This window comes from Glossina fuscipes, unplaced genomic scaffold (genome assembly GCF_014805625.2).
Source record: "Glossina fuscipes isolate IAEA_lab_2018 unplaced genomic scaffold, Yale_Gfus_2 128, whole genome shotgun sequence".
Classification (NCBI taxonomy): domain Eukaryota; kingdom Metazoa; phylum Arthropoda; class Insecta; order Diptera; family Glossinidae; genus Glossina; species Glossina fuscipes.
In genome coordinates this window covers 1,002,030-1,022,786 of record NW_023998471.1, presented here as the reverse complement: position 1 = coordinate 1,022,786, position 20,757 = coordinate 1,002,030, and the positions used below count along the sequence as shown (strand labels likewise).

General features: G+C 33.8%; 2 protein-coding genes across 3 annotated transcripts in view; both read right to left on the bottom strand.

Moving 5' to 3' along the window:
- The window catches only part of LOC119640814 (putative uncharacterized protein DDB_G0272194), an 88,039-nt gene extending 77,509 nt beyond the window's left edge, over window positions 1-10,530 (bottom strand). Inside the window, exon 1 of one of the 2 annotated variants that reach the window (XM_038039060.1) lies at window positions 10,269-10,530. The gene's annotated coding sequence lies outside the window, so the exon portion shown is untranslated. The remainder of the gene's footprint in view (window positions 1-10,268) is intronic. The other variant, XM_038039061.1, reaches the window with a different exon arrangement.
- A 6,269-nt stretch (window positions 10,531-16,799) lies between these two features.
- On the bottom strand, window positions 16,800-18,137 carry LOC119640856. Its single transcript, XM_038039130.1, has 5 exons — window positions 17,927-18,137; window positions 17,525-17,849; window positions 17,298-17,459; window positions 17,090-17,218; window positions 16,800-17,027 (listed from the first exon to the last, which is right to left on the bottom strand). The coding sequence occupies exons 1-5, from the start codon at window positions 18,066-18,068 to the stop codon at window positions 16,865-16,867; spliced, it is 921 nt and encodes a 306-aa protein (XP_037895058.1). The 5' UTR covers window positions 18,069-18,137; the 3' UTR covers window positions 16,800-16,864.
- Between the last annotated feature and the right edge of the window lie 2,620 nt (window positions 18,138-20,757).

Below are 20,757 nucleotides of genomic sequence, written 5' to 3'. Positions count from 1 at the left end.
AGCAATCGATTGCGATCAGGGCTGATCGGAACAAATAACGTCTGCTGATATTTGCGGCGTCGAGGTGAGCACACGACCGATTAGTGCTGCTAGGCTGAAGTTCTTCATGCTGAAACACTCACAATAGCATGACTTTTGGCATATTGTAGTTATGTTTCCTTCCACTTGCGTCAGCTGTTGTTGATGGGGTTTCCTATCTTTGATGGAAATAAAGCGTAACACATAGTTTATTTCGTTTCGGTACAGGATGTACTTGCACTGTTCTTTACAAAAAACACAGATTACGTTAAGCCAGCCCATACGGCCTGCCCTGATGAGATCTTAACGCAATGGGCTTGTAAGAGCGGTTTTTCATAGTTGCATTATAGGTTGTCCTCATCAATGCATTGAACCTAATGTGCTCACATTTATAAATAGAAAAATTACATGTAATTAGTATACTCACAAATGCACCTTGAGACTGGAAAGTAACGGGAATTATTGGAAAAATAACTAAAAAAGACTTCATGACTATGACGACGACCAGGGCATGATCAGGCCAAGAAAACGTGGAGATTCTAGTCTCGTGCTTCCGTTTGTAATACTCAGTAATATTTATCACAGAGGCCAATAAAATATGAAATATTCCTCATCAGCCTAAGAAAATAAGTTTCGATATAGACATATTCAATCGTTCGTTCGTCAAACGTTGCTGTTGTTGATAGGCTCAGTTATAAAAATTGTGTTAGAAAGCTCAGATTTTATTCGGACTTGATGACGAGAGGCTAAGATTGAAAATGGATGTAAGTCTGTTATTAGCTTGCCCGCAACACTCAACTTTATTTTATATTTAACATACAAAACGTGGACTTACATTATATATCTTTATTATATAATGTGTTTTATAAGATATATTAAATTTGTGCGGATCTGTATAACATCTAGAAGGACTTGTGATAAATTCACATTTTACTATAATGGATGGATTAAGAAAGTGATACTAAGGTAAGTCTGTCCGTCTGTCCACCCCATGTTTTTCCATATATTTTTGTTTTTCAACTTTTGTGGGCAATTTTTGAACTACTTTGCCAAAATTTCGTACACCGACGTGCTTTCCTTCGCCCAATGATGCCCGCCCGCTCATAATTGACACATACATATCTACTAAATTGCTTTAAATATGTGGAGGCACAGGAGTGCTTCACAGTCTAATTGCCGTGCGACCTAAAAGCAATATTGTTTTCTAATAAAGATTATATACGAATGTTGCACTGCGTATAGTTCTTCCGGATATATCCGGATAAAGATAAAAAGTTATAACAAGAAAACATATTGTTTCGTCTTATCGCTAGTAAGTGATCAAAACGCCAGCATGTAATATTTAAAAACAAGAAAATCACTATACTAAGACACGATCTACCCTTGAATATCCCACACCACTACGCTTGATATAGTTTTTCATAGACCTATTTTTCAAAATAAGGGATTCTATGGGAAGTGGTCCGACTCAAACCGTACTCAAAAACTTTTCTCGTGTTGCGTCAAACGTGCATGTTGTGATAACAAATTTCTCAAAAATTTCGATTTGTCGGTTGAACACAAGAAACAAGATGGACAGAAAAAGAAACGTGATATAATATGTGGGTCCATCTCAAGCTCTTCTGAATGCTGTATACGTCCATAAGAATGTAGGATATAATAAACAATTTTCCAAGGCGGATCAAGCACGTTTCGAAGTGCGCACGTAAAGTAAGGTTCTCACAGAATTGCTTCAATTTTAAAAGATGTTCGCATTAAACACCTTATTTAAAAATCTTAACCTAGGTATACGAAGAATATTAGAGGATTGATTCAAAAGCGCCGTCGTAAATAAAAAGTTGCCGCCTCCATGTACAGATGTAGAGAATTATAGTTTTCAATGCATGTTCTTAATTGAATTTTAATATGCAGTCGGTGTTAATAAATGTTCTTATTGTAATTATTGCTTTCTCTAAAGGCCGCATTCATTCACTTCAACCGATTATTATTTAACAATTATTTATTATAACAATTTATATTCTTTCGATATTCATTTCATTTTATAATTTATTTCTAAATTAAGCTGACTTTTATCGCATCAATTATAAATAGAAGGTCTTTTTAAATAAATGTATATCATAGGTATATCCATAACTAATATATATATATATATATATATATATATATATGAGAGAGCATATGCGTGAATACATATATAACGGTATATGCCTGAACATTTTTTTTAGTTAAAGTGGAACTTCCAGTTTCAACTGTAGCAGATATGAATGACAAAAAAAAAAATAAAAATACAAAAAACAGAGATGAAAATCAAGAAAAAAAAAATGCAACTACATATCGAACATAAGAAAAAAAGAAAAAAAAAAAAATCGTCGCTCGAATCGAATTTCAATATCATGTGAAACGGGCATTTTCTTTATTTTCTCGTCTCTCTTCAGCTTTTTTTTTCCACAAGTAAACGAGCAAACGAATAAACGAATCGATCGATGGTCTGATGCTCTAAGCGTCAAAGCCAAATTATTGTTGCATTTCATAAAAGTTGTTTGAAAAAGTACGGCATATATAAAAAAAAAAAATAAGTAAACAGGAATAAGAGAACTTAAAGAAAAAAAAAGACAAAAAAAAAAACTAAAAGTTAAATAAACAAAAAAACACGTTTCAAAAATTAGCATTGAAAGTACTGAGGCCACAATAAAATTATATTTTATGTTAATTTTGATTATCATACATATAAAAAAATTTTTTTTTCTTTATTTGTAATAAGCGAATACGATCTCAAGACAGCGAGTAAATATAATAAATTTAAATTTTTTTCATTTTTAAATTAATTGAAAAAAAAAAAAAAAATTTTATTTAAAGAAATCTTAAAGTAACATATCATCCCTCACATATACACACATAATATACGAAGGCTGGCAAAGAGATATCTAGATTTTTTCTTTTTCGTTGTATCAAAGTTTAACGCATCAATCAAAAAAAAAAAAGAAGAAGAAATTTCAAGCTTTTTTTTCTACTTTTCATATAAGGCAAACAGTGTGCGCGGCTTCAGTGGAAATGGGAAAACACCATATCGCAGAGCACACCTGTAGTATCTCGCGTGATATTTAAGATGTGTTCAAACCTTGATATGAATGTGAATAGTAGGTTACAAGCTTGCCACCCTTTTAGATATTAGTTATACTGTACTGTTAGAATCGAACAATAAAAGGATTTTGTTCCAGAATCACTTTGCCTAGGCGTAATTGGTTGTGTAAAATAGAATTATCTAATCGCTAGAAGATAATAAATATTAAATATGTATCGATATATAAAATAAATAAATTCTCTTATTAAAATAACTAACACGTTGGCTTTCGAGTACCTAAAAAATTTTAAAAAGAAAACCTTTAGTCAATTTATTTTGCGCGTTCGTATGTGTTTGCATTGATGCCTTAAAAACGAGCGTTCAACGATCGAATGGTTAACATACAATGCACTATTCTTTAGGCTTTCATTGTATTTTGGAGTTTTCTAATAGGAAATTCTTATATTATTCTATTTTATTTTATGTTATACCCTACACACCACTTAAGGTAACTAGGTAAGTTGGTCTACCAGAGCTTTTTTAGTTGTTTCTTTTTATTCATTTTTTTGCAAGACTTTTACAAAATTCAGAGTAGAAAAGCAAATTCTAGGACTAAAGTACGATGAATACTAGCAACTAAGACTATCGGAGTAATTTTTTAAACAAGATAGACCAGATGGTTAGTCTAGTCTTAAGCAGTCTCAAGCACTTTTTAAAAATTATAACCCAAAGAGTGACAATCTCCTGTCTATAAATGAACTAAACGTTAGCTAATTTTTACAAGGAAATCATTGTCCAATATTAGTCAGATCATAACACTTTAAAACCATTTCCCAAAAGCATATATTATACTGAATCTGAATCAAACGGATGCTCCTGCTATTTTAATGTGATTTGCCGTTCAATTTACTCCTCGTTCGCGCGGTAAACAACGATTTCGCAATTCTGAATAGTAAAAAAGAATACAACTCCTCTTCTAACTCTCACGCAACCCCTGCGCACTCTCATATTCTATGTATAAGAACAACGTATTTCAAGAAATAAATAATAGATGCTTGCATGTGTTTTGATCAGGGACATTTACTGACGAAATTTATAAGGTAATGCGAAGAATCAATATACCACCCCGTTAAATTCAATCATTTTGACCTTTTTCTACATAAAATAATAATTTTCCATTTAGTATTATCGAGTTATTCAGTATGTGCAGACGCTAATCATTGAACGCTCAAAACTCCATTTTCGGCATTCATTACTTTTGTTGTTTGCTTTCAAGAAATCGATTGCGTAAGCCCATCGAACGCATTTAGAAAGCTCTTGGTGATGTTGCTCCATTATATGCTAGTCGTCGGCTTTGCTTTCAAGTGCTTAAGGTCAATGGCAAAGAACGGCCTGGAGGGCCAAAAAAGTTCAAAGACCTATTGGACGAAAGCCAGTTGACGAATCAACTGTTTCTACACATTTACTTGAGAACCTTGAATAAGTTTCAACCTCGCGCTTTCACGGAACGATTTGAACGATGTATTGCTGCAAACAAAAACAGCAGTAGCGGTTAATAGAAGCAAAGTCTCCTCCTCTAGCATAATAACACTCGGCGATACGTTGCGGAAGTTGTCAAGGACACATTGTTGCAACTCGATTGAGAAGTTCTGCCGCACCCAGGGTACTCGCAACGCATTGCGTCTTCTGATTAACACATGTTCGGATTGATACAGTATAGTTTGGCTGGCACGTGGTCTGGAAATGTTGAAAAAGGGCGAAAAGGAGTCGATGATTGGATTGTTGCCAAACTAATAGCATTCTTTCGACGCATTATCGCCATGTTGTCAGAAATAAGGGGAAAAGTTGTTGTGCTATTGCACCAGTTTTTCTCAGTAAATTTCTTTTTCATTTGAAAAAATGATCAAAATACATGCAAGCACTTAATAATAAATAATTGTGTACATCGCATATCAAAACTTTTTTGGTAGACTGTATAAATGTGTTGCCCAACCGTTACCTATTATAACATTGCAAAGAATATATATGTATTAATATAATATTCTTAATGAAATTAAACTTCATCTCTATAGATAGATTACAGAGCAAATAGACAAAATTAGTCATAAGGGCAGAACGAAAAATTTGTCATGCTCATGTTTCATGAAATTTATAAAAATTATATCATAAAGTAAAAATTTTTATTACTAGCTTAAAAGGAGCGGCATGATGCTGAGTTAAATCAGAGAAATACTGCTCGTGCGCAGATTAAATGTGACAAATATCATAAGAGTCGCCGTAAAGTGTAGCATCTGTAATCGCTGCACGCAATGACTGCATTTCTCTAAAGTGTCATATATCTCGTTTGATTGTGTATGTTCGAACCTATAGTTTGAATAGCATGGTTGGAATAAAGATCACATAAACAATGTTACAAATGCATTGTCTTCAGACTTTTAAGCTGCTTTTAGATATTGCCCAAGTGGAGAAAGCCCTAGCGCATATTTTTTGAGGGTTGGGTCTTTGCTAAGTAAAGAATATTAGGAAGCATATAGGTACGAACCAAACCAAACCTTTAATTATGATCAAAGATCTGGACTTGCGTTAATTCTTGAAAGCGTGAAGCTAGCCTACCTTTTAGGCAAAGATAAAAGTGTCGTTTAACCACCACTTGCTCTTCCAGATATGCAATAGATTCTAAAACAATTTGGTTTCCAATGATTACTAAAATAGCTCACATGACCCGTCCTCTTATATACTCATAAGCAAAATATTTTCTGCAAATCACAACAAACCCGGCCTCTTATATCTATTCTTGGCTGACTTGGCGTCAATTTAATATTTAGTAGCGGAAATGTCACTTGGTTGTCCCTTAAGGTCACGAGTAGGATTTATTTTCAAAATTTTGTTTAAAAAATTTCATAAATTATTTTTTTTCTATATACCATAAACTACATTGATACATATGATTCCGTTTATTAACGGATCTCTTGCAAACTTAACTTATCATCTACAATCCAGAGGCTCTCTCTCAGCTATACGAGCTTTAACCCATATATATATATATATATATTACCTATATTTATATATATGCTGATGATTATTGGTATAAAATGTTCCCCACAACTATTTATATTATTGTTAATTAATTTTTGATATAATTTATTAATTATTGTATAAATTTATTCTTTCATTTATTTGTTTTTCTTTTTTCAGTTATCCTAATTTCACAGGCGATCGCGTATGTCTCTGTCTTATGTGATAAGTCGCAAGACTAAATGATCATGCACAATTCAACGGCTAACGAGGTAATTAAAAAAGAAAAATTTAAATTTTTTTTTTCTTATTTTTTTGCATTTATGGAAAAAACCCGACATAACGGAAAAATAATCTACACATTATCTTTCCTTTTTATTATTAATTAATATTTAAGTTGTCAATGGATGTAAATCAAAAGCCAATTCATTATCTATCGAGAGGAGGATATGAAATGGTTTTCATGTGATTTCTAGTAACAAAGATGAAAATGTTAGCAGATTCAATCAATGGTACGCGACTTTTGTTTAATAGTTTAGTTTTGGGTTTTCGGCTACGAGCAGGGCATTCATGATAGATAAGGCATGAAATCTCTATAATGATTTCCTGCAATATTAAATGATGTCCGAGAAGTTGATATAACTCTGAAAGAGCACTAGCGGGTCTAAGTTGAAAGTATTTTAGTATTGAACAAAATTTCTACTTATTTTGACCAGTCAGTGAGAGGGGACGTCCGTTTAGCCGGGAACACCATGGCACTCTGGGAGGGTTATAGATAGAGAGGGATGAGAAAAGGCAGTAGTGTTTGGGTACGTTTGATTTAGAAGCGAAAACATCAGGCACGGTGGCAAAGACCGCTGCTGTTAGGCTGTTCCAGAGGCGGACAATGTTAAGGAATTACAACAAGTCGAGGTAGTTGTTAGCTAAGGAGGAGATTTATACTTTTTTATATCCCTTGTGTAGGCTTAAAAAACACGTAATTTGCTTAGTCTAGTAATCAGAGCCAATTTATAGCCCGTTCTTGGAGCACGAATTACGGAGCCATGCTTTTACTTGCAATGGGCAGATCAAATCCGAAAATAGTTATAATACGCCTAATAAAAGGGCACAATGTATGTGTAATAAAAATTTTGAGAATTTCAGCATATTTTTCTCAATTATTCACACCGAGTCGGGATTTTTATAGTTATTTTTTTCGTCGGTACAAGTTAACAAACAGTTGTGCGACTGTCCCCAATGCATGGTCAAAATTCGACCTAAAGCCAATGCATTGTTATTTGGATTTTATTCACATTCACGGAGTTATACTTAGTGGCGTTTCCCCTAGAGATAACTTTAGCGAACTAAGTTCCACAATAAGCTAGATTTTACTGATGTCCCCACTCATAGCAAAAAAAAAAATAAATAAATAAAAAATACATTCACGGATGAGAGACTGAAGTTTTATACCGAATGCACCCATTTTAAGGTATTCATCATCTGATCACTAACTGAACCATGTGCTTTCTTTTACAATAGCTTTTCTGATTGAAGAGGTTTAGATTGAAAGTTAACAAGCTCTGAGAATAGACATCATCGTCATGTCATCAATACACAATATCCAACCACTCGAACTCGAAAAAAAATCGAAAATAACCTCGAAAATAAATCTAAAAATTTCAATATGTTTTCATTAATAATCCATGACAGGTTAAGAGATATCAAGATATGAATTTTAACGCGAATATTCACTAAGGCCTTCCGTACACTAAGAGTTAGTTATACAGCGTAGTGGGGCAAATATGAAAAATCGAAGCATATACACACAAAATTTAGTTTTATTTTTTCTTACTTTTATATTTAATAAATTGATACATAAGTTATTGTTGAAACGATGACGGTTATCCAGAACGAGGACAACACGTAAATTATAACATGAAAAAAAAAACTTTTACTATTTGTTTCGCGTTTCATAAATTTGTGACGAACGATTTGAAAAACATTAATTTAAAGACTACATTACGGAGAATACGGATTTTTTTTTTTTTTTTTTGTTACTACACCACAAAAGCCTTAAAAATAGAATATATTTTACATTAAGAGAAGATAAATGATGTTTTTATGGATTGTGTAGGTACTACTGTCATAATAATAATAATAATAATAACAATAAAATTGGTTGCAAATATGCAAATGAACGTAATGAACACCTGTAATAAAAAAATTCATCGGTAAAAATAATCTTTACATTTAACTAAAAATAAATAACCCTCGAATGATAAACAGCCACTAGATAGTTGATAATAACGTTGAACGGCTGGGTTCACTTATGCGAATATACGTGATTGCAAACACATGCGGATGCAAATTGACTACATATATGTAAAGTTTTGGTAAAAAAAGCTTTTTGAAAGATTTCCATTCATGCATATGAAGTAAGCATTTAATGATTTCTTGCGGAGTTTATTAAAATCCTTGAGATATGCTTGACCGAAATAAATGAATTTCTTCCTTCTTTCTTTCTTGCTTTTATTTATTCATACTTTTTTCTTTGTTTTGTTGTTATCATATAAAAACCCATTAACATTCCATTGCCTACGTAGTTAGAACAAGTAAAAGAGTCTAAGAAGCCTTGAGGCGGTTCTTGAACCACCTATGCACTATTTCAAGCTAAGCACATTAAAATGGAAAAGTATAAAATATATTTTATTGCTATTATCACATGTCAGACGGTCGAAAGCATTTTTCCTCTAAATCCTTCCAGACTTCTAGCATTTATTTCTACCAAGGCTCATTTCAATATAGGATAGGTTTTAGGTAACTTTTTTTTTTAAATTTTTTTATATACAATAGTCCCATTGGTTTGCGGTGATTTTTCAACCTAACCTCTAATTGTCAACAACTCAGTGTTGTGTCAGTTTTGAGATCTGTATACAAGTCTTTGTCATACTAAAGCTCTTAATAGCTCCACGGATAGACACATATACTGGGCTTCTTTTACTTGAGCATTTCCAATACCAATTTTTGCAACACTGGATATTGTAATTGCCAACCAGGGCCAGCGATAAAGAACGCTCAGACGGTGAAGGCATAACACCAACGCTTTGAGCAAACATCTACTAGTTTGCGGCCAATTCCTTATTTTTTCTGCTTTTGTCTGACCCTCATCCCGTATTACACGTATAGAGGCCATCCCCTGAGTGGTGTATCATATGAAAAACCAATCTTGGATTTAACCAATGAAAATATTTACTAACGAGCAAATAGGCAGACATGACCATTTTTGAGCTGAATATGCCAACTTTATGTTATATGAAATGATTTTAAAACTTTCTTATTCGGTTTTTGCTATTCTACGTCAGCAACCGACCAAAAAACAAAAGAATAGGTATTTCTGAGTGCTTGCCGCACTTTCATCGCATTAAAAAAGTAAATAAAAACATCAACAAAAATTTTTCATAATTTATTTCTTTAACTCCCTCGTTGATGGTTAAGTTATGTAGACTGACTCTATTCAGACAGACCTACTACTATGTGCTCCACATTATGGTTAAACGAATAGAAAAAGCAAAACGCAAAAGTACAAACATAAAATTTAGAAACCGGCACAACGGCCTCGTTCAATGCTTACATATATGTATGTAGGCATTTAGTCTGATTGACTTTCGGTTCGTTTATACGATAGCTTAATTTTTTAAGGCACCTCGAAATTTCGAACAAGTCAACGATCTAAGTGCCTGCTTGTCAGTCAAACAGCCAGCGAGCCGATTAGCCAACCAACCAGCCAGCCAGCCATGGAGCTCGTATAATACTGGCGGCGAACAGTTGTCAGTAGTTGATTGCTTCTGAAACCCGTTTAAAAGCCAGTGCAGTGAATGCACAGACACTCGCAAATAGTAACTCTACATACTCTCTCTTCATTATAAATTCACATTTATATATATGTAGATATGTATGTATGTATCGGCATTCCTCGCCCATAAGCTAGCTATATATATATATAGCATAATGTCTACAATTGTTGGTAATCAGCACATTACCTGAGAGTTATTGCAAATTAAAAGCTTAATAAAAAAAATGTGCATTTTTTTTTTTTTGTTTTTCTATACATATCAGAAAAAAATGTTCATCGGTAAAACATCATATATATATAAACATACATAGGCAGATATATAAAACAAACAAAAATACATACATAGAAGCATATATTTATTCCATGCTATTATCGGTATTTGTTAAGCATTTGCATCCACACTTTTTGCTGTTGCTGGCTTGCTTGCAATTGATTTGATTTTTGAATTAATTCATTTGTGATTTTTTGCCGCTGCTGCTTATTCCTTTTCTAAACACTTGCATTGGCTATTAAGTTTGCAACAAAGTTAAAAACGGATAGAGCAACAGTTATAGAAAAACTCAAATAAAATCTCAATTCTTTGACTTAAGTTAAAGCACATTTCACGATTATAAAGTTTTTTTTTTTTTTTTTTAATAAATTTATTTTTAATATTCAGTTGATTATAAAATATAAACACTTTCGAAAAATAAGAAAAACAACAAAAACAAGACTTTGTGTTTTTTTTATTTGAAATTTATGTTTCTTTGTATGGAAATGTGACGAAAGCCGCAATGTGAAATTACTTTATAAGTTAAGCAGTGGAGAGAAAACGATGAAACTATATATTAATTGTGTTTTGAAGCGGCAAAACGAGCGATACGACAATTGTGCTTGAAGAGCGGAACAGTAACGTAAGATGACTTGTTTTCAATGTTGAATACTAGATTCTTGAAGACGTAACGGTATAGTATAATAGTAGAGCATAGCATAATATATGACCATTATTATGATAATTGAGTTAGGGCGAGATAAGCTACCACACTCACCACGCATTATTTTATTTTTTATTTATTTATTTTTTTTTTTTTTTTTGATATTACACTCGTTTAAAACATTCCAGCAAAGCTTTATCTCTATGCTCTCATTCAGTCTCAATGAACTCAATATAAAAAAAAATAATTTCTTATGAATATCTGTGGAAACCACATTCGCCTCCAAATTAATTTGTGCCCACGAACTAATTTGTTTTTGTAATGCGCGCGCGTAACAACTCGTTAAAACTAGGTGAATGAGATACAACACACGATACCGCAAGATTACAAAAACAAAATAATAAAAAAAAAGATTAGTTTTCCTTGCTTATGTTTTTAGAAAACAGAATACAAGCTGCGCATGCGTATGTCACGCTTAAAAAAATTCGTACTTTTTTTTTCGTTTTCTTATTTTTTTTCTTTTAGCTGAGATAGATTTGTATTTGCGTCAATGCAAAATGAAGGCTTGCCGAAGACTGAATCGAAGAGCTTTATTAACTGAACAAAAGCAATGATACTTACTCAGCTCACTCAGCTCAAAAAGCAAACATTCAAACATATTCATATAAGCGATTTTTGTTTGTTGTCAACATATATATATATACTGCATTTACTGCATATGCACATACATAGATAGAGACCAGCACAGCAACTCAAACCGGTGCTTATTATGGTGCTTGTGTGTGCGTCGTCGCTTATTCAATTGATATATAATGTCTATATAACATTTTGAAGAGCAGGCAGACAATTAGACTAAACCGAAAAAGAAAACAAAAAAAAGACAACAACAAAATATATAAACATAACATAAAAACACAGCCACTGATGTAAATCAAAAGTCAAATTGTTTGCTGTCAATAAAAAAAAAAAATCAAAAAAAAAACATTGCAATATAATATTCCGCTTATTAATTGAGATCATAAAAATTTCGAACCTGTCTCGATTATATCGATCGAAAGTTTAACTAGCGACTGGCTATCGTGTCAGTGGATAGTTTAAACTGTTATCACAACCATGGGCAGGAATGGTACTCTTCTTCTTAGCTGCTGATGGACACTAGTAACTACCGTTTTTTGTAGACGTGGGATTGAGACAATGTCTGCTCGATTAAATCCAAGCAATCTCTTGATTATCGAAAATATTTGATTCATTTGCCAATGTCTGCAAACTCGATTATTCCCAATGCCTCGGTAACGAGTTGAAGCATTGAAATAAGAAACTATGGTATTTCTTCTTTAATCCCAACAAACTCAGCGACAGATAATTCGTGGGATAGATTGAGCACAAATGCGGAGTTCTTTTTGCGAACCTTAATAAAGTTAGAGGTCAGTCTTGTTTATATATTTTCTTATATTTCATTATTTATTTCGTTCACATCCATGTTTTATTAGTTTTTACGAATGAAAGGTTCATCATATTATTTCCTGGTTTTTCATTTTTTACTATTCCTCCATGTTTACCGTTCGGAACTTCGTAATAAGATTCTATTAGCTATTGTTTTCTTTTCCAATTTTTTATTATACCTCACGCAGAAGACGACACTGATTTGATCTAAGTCTCTCTATCCGTCTGTCTGTTCATGTATATTTCCATTCAAGTTACAGGGCGAAAGTTTTGAGATATTCTGATGAAATTTGATATACTGGCACGTTTTAATCTACAGGCAGACGGACGGACGGATCGGTCCACTTTTTATCCCTCTCCACATAATACCTTATTTTGCAAAGTTATGATTTGAAAAAAAAAGTGCGATTTTCAAAGTTCACTGGCGAACACGCCTGTAATAGCGGTTCGGCATTCTAAATTAACATGGAAAATTTTGTTCGGTTGAGGAAATTTTTGGAACCGCTTGCCATATAACCGTTGCTACAAAAAATGAATCTGTGTATGTTAAGAAGACCTAATTTTCAATATTATATGGTGAAAATTGGTTCATAATAGCAAGTTGACAAAAAAATAAACCTTCTTGAATTTTCATCACGTACGTCCGCTTTTTTCATAACATCGCATATAAAGATTTTCAGGAAATATAAACCTTTATATGCCAAAGAATCTTAATTGTTAACGGCTCTTGATGAGCATTTGTTCGCGATAGCAATTTGTCATAAAAATAAAGTGCACCAAATTTGAACAATATGGGTCTATTTCGGAGTGAATAATTGTACTAGTCGAAGTAGGGTACGGTACCTAATGGACGGCTAATGTTCTTATTGGTTTTTTGTACAGATAAAAATTCTTCCAGAAAAGAAAGAGAGAAAAATGTGTTCTTTCGCCTTAAAATATCAAAGTGAAGTGTTCGTACATAGGGGAAATGAAGAAATTAGCTTACGTTTACCTTTAATACGTGAAAAAAGAAACCCCTCGATCTGAAGGCAATTTGTTTTTTGTTGTCGTTATCGCATTGGATTGAAAGAAAAATTGCGTACAGCAAACACTAACCAAAGTAACTTGGCCGTTTGTCGAAGGTGATGTGGACCTTAATATCCAGCAAGAAAACTTTTTCGTAAGCAAGGTTAGAGGTACAGCTTTTAGAAGGCTGCTTACGTTAAAGTTATTTATATAAACCGGTGACAATGTTTTCCGAACAGATTAACACAATTCAATTCAAAAGCCATTACAGAGGATATGATCACGGTATTCCTTATTGCATAGACGGAGCTTGTAATCTGACTAAGGGACCAAAAATATGCACATGTAAAGAACTTAGGCTGAGTTTAAGCCCTGCTTACATTGCTTAATTATAACACCCAACTACAGGCAACCTTTCGAGTCAAAATTATTTAGTCCCACAATGGAGCGATAGTTTTTCCTGAATAAATAAATAAAAATCAGGGGCAATTACGATGAGGACGTAATGTCATTAGGCCAAGCGTGCGAGTAGGAAGAAAGAATTAAAACCTGCCGTGCATCAAACCTTATACACGTTTCAAGCCTCCTTGTACTTTGCGGTTTTGTGGAAGAAGCCTTCGATCTGACTCAACGCCATAACAAATTATAACTTCATGGCGAACTGTTAGAACGTTACCAAATTACCAAATCAACTGATTATCTAGCATTAGCTCAGTAGTTTGAAAGTGAAAAGTATATTTGCTGCCAGGGAAATATTATTTCTTGGCCAGAGAATTTACGAAAGTTTTGAGATTTTTATTGAAGGCAAGTGCTTTTAACGAAGAGTCACAGGCTTATTTATTCCGATTGTATATGGCTAGGCGGCACTGCAAGGATGCGGCAAAGACGGCTGTAATTATAGCAAATCAAGAACAGTTGGCGGACAACTATAAAATTGCACACGATCTATTAGTTTCTATGTATCAAGAATTACGGCGCAATAATTTGGCGGTAACATCCGACATCTCAGCTATTCCATATGCAGATTATGTATAAATGTTAAGCAAATATTATTAACCGATATGACGGTGGGTTTTTTTTTTATATGCAAAAGATTTTTTTCCCTCCGATTTTAGTAAACCTTTACCCGTCGATGCACAACAGGCTTATAAATTTGCTAACAACTCGGCGGTCAGTGCAACTTCTGTGGACTTCTTTATAATTTTTATTTACTTATCATATGTAAATTTTCTTATTTCTTATTGTTGCTGTTGTTTGTACTGGTTGTTGTTGTTCTTGTTTCTGCATCAGGACGTTGTTTGCGGTTATTCGTATATTGTTTCTGAAATAGAAAATTGCAAAGCAAGATGTTGTAAATAAAAAAATTTATAATTTACTCAATTTTTTATTATTATTTTTTTTTTTTGTGGGATGTGATGAACCAGATAGTGAACATATTTTGGGATATGATCAATCAAACAGCGAAGATTTTTTGGAATTTGTTTAAACAGAAGACAAACAGACGGAGGAACGGATGGACGAACAAAGGGACGTACAGACGGACGAATAGAGAGATGGACGACCATCATATAAAAACGCCCCCATAGATATAATTTAAGGAGCAAAACCAGCTGGATATACGACGAGGGACCAACAACGTCGGCGGAAGCAGCGCGGAGGGAGAAGAAGCGATGCCTTGAACCCGCTACAAACGAAGATGCAGGCCAGGAAGTTTAAGTATCGCAGAGGAAATCAGCCTGGACGTGAAGGCAGTAGTCTGCGATAGAAGCGAAGCAAACCTGCAAACGCTGACAAAGTTCATGAACGGGAAGTACGAACGGAAGCGAGCTGATGGTACCATCTATGTAATACCAAGTATGTTCGATTACATAAGTCTGCTGTTTAGATTTAGAGATAAAATGAAAAACAGCAATCTGTTTGACCTCACTGTCATCACCAAGGCACATATGGAAAAAACTCGCATCTCGAATTACTTAAAAAAGAGAGGTGCATGCCTAATAAATACCTCAGTTTCAATGTTCAAAGGATGTATGCAGTTATTAACTCCCGCAACAGTAGCAAACGTGGACGTCGCTCTGAAGAGAAAAATAATTCGTGAAACAAAAGAAATGCGAACGTATGAAGCCATCGCTGCTCTCACTAAATTGCGCACAATCGTGTACAGTGGCAAGATAAGCAGCGCCAAATGGGAAGAGCAGGTTTTAAGAATTCGCGTAAATTCTTGCGTTCTTTAAATCTTTTCTGGTTATAAAAATTATTAGCTAGAATAAGATCACTTTGATCTCATTATAATTAAGATCACTTTTCTAATTTTTGTTTTAAAAAAATAATTAAAACATTTCCACCTGTATTATTATTTGGGTTTTTATATCTTACGTCGGACAAGGTTATATTAACTCACTCTCATTGCATACAGCGATCTGAGCTGCATACAATGCTATGCAAAGAGTCAACTTTTTATTTATTACGTACTATTACGTATTACTATGTATTATTATTATTATTATGATTGTAAATACTATTATAATTTTTAATTAAGTCTATAATGGTGTAGGCCCAAAAGGGAGCCACCCATTTAAAACAATTGCCAACGAGCCTATCACGGCACACCAAGGATGGTGCGGAAAACCGTGAAAACCAGGCTCTGCACATTCTTGTACCTTCATTGCGGGTAAGCATTTTTAAAGAAAAATACTTCAATGAGAGATATAAATTTATTCATACCAAACTTTCTCTGCAATATTTCCGCATTTTAGAGATGTGCACAACATATATGTTTAGATTCCTTAGAATGTGTTGTAATATCACCATAATTAATTCATCCATCAATTGTATCGCGTGTAACTATTTGATAAGAGCGCATAAATGAAATAAATTTTAAAATGGAACAAAAATGGGAGTCACTAAATTGCGTCGCCCCTCTTCTCTCTCTACCCGCCGCTGCAGCGACAAGTACAGAGACTGAATGGATGGACAAATATAAAAGGAGACACAGATAAAAACATACGTGTGGAATTCAAATACAACATGATTGCCTTTGTCCGATTCCGAAAGTCTCTTTTACAAGAGCATTTTCTAATTCTTTAGAAACATCGTAATAACTACTGTGTACTGTCCTCAGCTATTTTTTTTCTTTTTTTAATAATAAATACGAAAGTAAGCTATATTCGACTGTGGGCGCAATCTTTAATACCCAACGCCTTAATTAAAAAAAGAAAGAAATGAAAAAATTAAATAACGCTACTCCTTAATATCAAGTAGACGGGGCCGATCTTGAATCAGTCGGAGGCATATTCATCGCAGATGTTTGCACAAATGACCAGCTATACATACCTACATTCATTGAGAATTCGATGCTGTTGCAAAATATATGTCGCTGAAGCTGCCATGTGCACATTTTCACTATACAAACATACCCCATATGTCCCCTATTATATCTTCAACATTTCAACACCCGATCTTCACTCGATCGCTTGATTTTTTTATAAAAAATACTACATTTATTATGTTATTGGAATTGTGTGTGCGCGTGTGTTATGCCTACAGTATTTTGAGATTCGCCTTAAATTCTCCGATTTACTTAGATTTGCCAGCTCTTTTAGCTTTTGCTGATTTCTTTTCCGCCAAAGTTTTCATCACAACTGCAATTAAAGCAAAGGTACCAATTATCACTGAGGCAATTATAAGTAATTGTCGATTGTTTGTCAACGCTTGCAATTGGCCCGCAAAGAAATTATTTCTGAAAAATGATTAATGATAAATTAATGAAGGATTAAAAAACTAGTGAGTACATTATCTTACATCGAATTAGCCTCTGGTGGTACAGGTTCCGGATGAGTTTGTTTGCGATAACCAGTTTCGACAAATTCAATAAGTTTCGCCGGTGCATAATCTTTAGCTGTATACCGAAACACATGTCCTTGGCGAAGGCTACGATATTTATTGTAATCATTTAACAGGACATCAAAGTCAATGAATGGGATTTCAATGGGATTTCACAATCACTTACAACATAAATTGCGGTGATTCTACAACGTGGAAACGCTTTCCCGTTGAAATGCCGGCACCTAAACGGTCGACACGGGCAAAGTTTAAACGACGCTTTAGACGTGCTCCCACGGCCTCATAGCCAGCGTGTAAACGCAAACAAAAGACACAATCTGTCGAGTAACTGTTTTATAAGTAAATAACGAATTGTTAATCGCAACTGGTTAGCATACCGAGCATTGTACTTACAAAAAGACAAACCAATCGCCTGTAGTGGCACCAGTTGCTGCTTGTGTAAGATGTTCAAAGTTCTTATCTGATAGCTCTTTCACAATTGGTTCTTGATTTTCGGTAAATAATTGCACGATTTCATCTTCTTTATAATCGCCAAAGTAAAGTAACGGGCTGCCATGTCTGAAATAGATGAGTGAAGGCTCCTTGGACGGATCATATACATTCACCATATGGCTATTATGAGCTTTAACTATAATCGCTCCTATCGTTTCCTTCAATTCATTTTGAATATTTTCCACGACAACCTGTAGTTCGTCGCAATCCACACAATTATCTTTCGCTAAATATTAAGAAATGCGAAATAAATCATTTTACTCTTAATTATAATTAAAATATTTGAAACGTATGGCAACATACTAAATAAAACGATAACATTGTCTTTGGCGGTAATTAAATGCACTAAATCCGTATCATCCATTTGTTCGATAAGTGCACTTGCGCACAAAATGCCGACGACAATTAGGAAACAATTCGTATAAATTTTTGAAATTGTAATCATTTTACTATATATTTTTCTTATTGGTTTTCCAAAAAAACAAAATATCCACAAATGAACTATCACTTAAACTCGTCTTTCTACAAGTGATGTCATATAAAATGTTGTTTTAATAAATCAACGCCAGCTGTTTATTGCTAATCTAAAAGCAATTACTCAATTGCTAACGTAACGTAACGCAACAGAACTATACATACATACATATATATTGTAATACAATGTAAACTGCATATTGACGTAGTTTGGCTCGCAATCCGTAGAAAGATTAGAGCATTTGTTGCTTTATAGATTATTGATAGATTGATGAATAATTGATGGTGGATAATTTTCGCATAAATAGGGAAAATTGTGACATATCTCAAATATATATAACTGCAATAAGCACTGCTATCTCCCTAGTAGGCTATCATAACTGGCATAAGTTGAAAGTGTAGGATGTCTCCGATACGTGCAATTGATTTACCGGTACAACGCATACGAGACGGCTAATGAAAAAATTGCGTTATTATTATACCTTTACGATCAGTTAACTTTGAAAAACTAAATTTGCTCCATCTGGTTGGTAGTCCGATAAAAAAAATAGCATCAAAGGGTTAAAAATTAAAGCTTTTTAAAGGAAAATTTTATATATATGGAAATACTATATACCTGTATATATTTGTGTATATGTCTATCTGTATACATTCATTCACTATTGCAAAATATTCGAAACAAACCAAAGTAAAAAACCTTTCGAGGAAAGTATATACATATTAGTCGCTGCAATTAAACTCTATATAACGCATCTTTTATTACATCACTTTACGGTATGACTAGACCGACTATATAATACTACAATATTTGTCAAAGTCAACTAAAGTTGAGGAATTAATATAAAGCTATAAAGCATGCTTATTATTATTTACTGGCATTTAATTTTAAATTTTATTTCTATGAAATAAACGATATGCTCGGATTATATTCGGTTTAAGCATAAAATAAATTCAATAGTTTCACGAAACCGATACCTCAAGCAATATTATGCTGGTAATGATAGAGTTAATCGACTGCCCTTCTTTTAAGAGATTTGAAATAGAAGGGTTTATATAGCAGCAATTTGATCTTCCTTGGCGGTGTATTTCATACAAAGTAGTTTCCATTGAAGAAAATATTAATGTTATCAGTCCAAAGATACGCCACCTGCAAACATTCTCCCGAAACTGTATAAGAAATGTATTCTCAGTTAGTCTGAAAAAGCGTAGCCACTCTCTTGATTGCATTTGTTTTCAAGGTAGCGCCAGTTTACGTTCCACGTTAGATTTACCGCTCAGCATAGGGATATAGATATTTTCATATATTATGGGATGGTTTTTAACGATTTCATCTAGCAGATATGTGTGTCTATCCTTTTTTTGTGGAACACGCCCACTTTGCTATGTTTAGATGTGCTTTACCTAATTTTACCGAGATCTGTCAGCGTGACGAATAATTTTTGTGAAGTAGCAACAATAGAGATACGGAGCTCACATTTAGTAACAACATTCTTCGATCGATTGGGAATATGTGGTTAAAAGAGTGGGTGTGACCTGTTCACATATACGCCCACAATATAGAAAAAATTAACACTATCTCGAAAAACATCGGTAATTTTTTTTAAATTTCCGTACATATGGTTCCGATCGGTTTATTGATACCTCCTTTATTAACGAATTTTTTCTAATCCATATTCGGCTGGACTTCGTTGTTAAATGAGAACATATTAGTAAGTCGGTTGGAACAATTTTTGGGCTGAACCTAAAGCTGGTCCTAATGAACATCTCGATTACAGGTTTTCGAAAAATATCTTTTTCATGATCTCCAAAACTTTACGCGATGCCGTCGATACCTACGAATAAGACTCGTGCATACGCAGATCCCTATTGAGAAGGGAGCGAATTGTCGATAGAGTTTTCATATATGTTTGGGCCGAGAAACGAAATCGGTGCCAACAACCAACATTTCTTGATAAATGAGAAGAATACGCCGACACACCCTTAACGAGAGAAGAATGGAAATGAATAATAAGGTTTCGTGGTGTGCTTGATATTTGAGACCACAATTGGTTCATTGATTGAAAAGAGGAAGGTAGGGAATGGAAGTGAAGTTTTTGAATATTTGCGACACATATTGTGTTTATATATATATATATAGACGCGCCCAAACGACTATTACGAAACTATTTTTAGATAAAGGAGAAAAAAAGTCGCAATAAAGAAATTTAGTCCTAAGAACTACTCCTAACTGACAAAAAGCGCGTACACAATGCGAAAAATCATAGTATCCTGATTTTTCAACCTGATGACGGTTGGCCCCATGGGAGTCGTAGAAACTTTGACATTGGATTGCATTGAAAAATGTTCTCCGCATATACCAAGCAATACTTTTTCTGATTACCACTGGTTTCAATCAACAGTATACTATTTGTCCGCATATGTCGTCATTTCTTGTGGCAAAAGGTGAAGGCTTGGAGTTTTAATCTCAGATAGTTACACGAATAAAACGAACAGTTGCAAAAGCAAGTGGAAGGACTAAACGTTACATATACTCTTATAAACCAATAGCTTTTCCTGAATTTTTATAATTTTGGGTTTACAATAAGCTGAAAGTTGAACCTTAATTTTTGGGGGGAGAAGTAAATTTAAAGCGACGAACAAGAGAAATAAGAAACTAAATT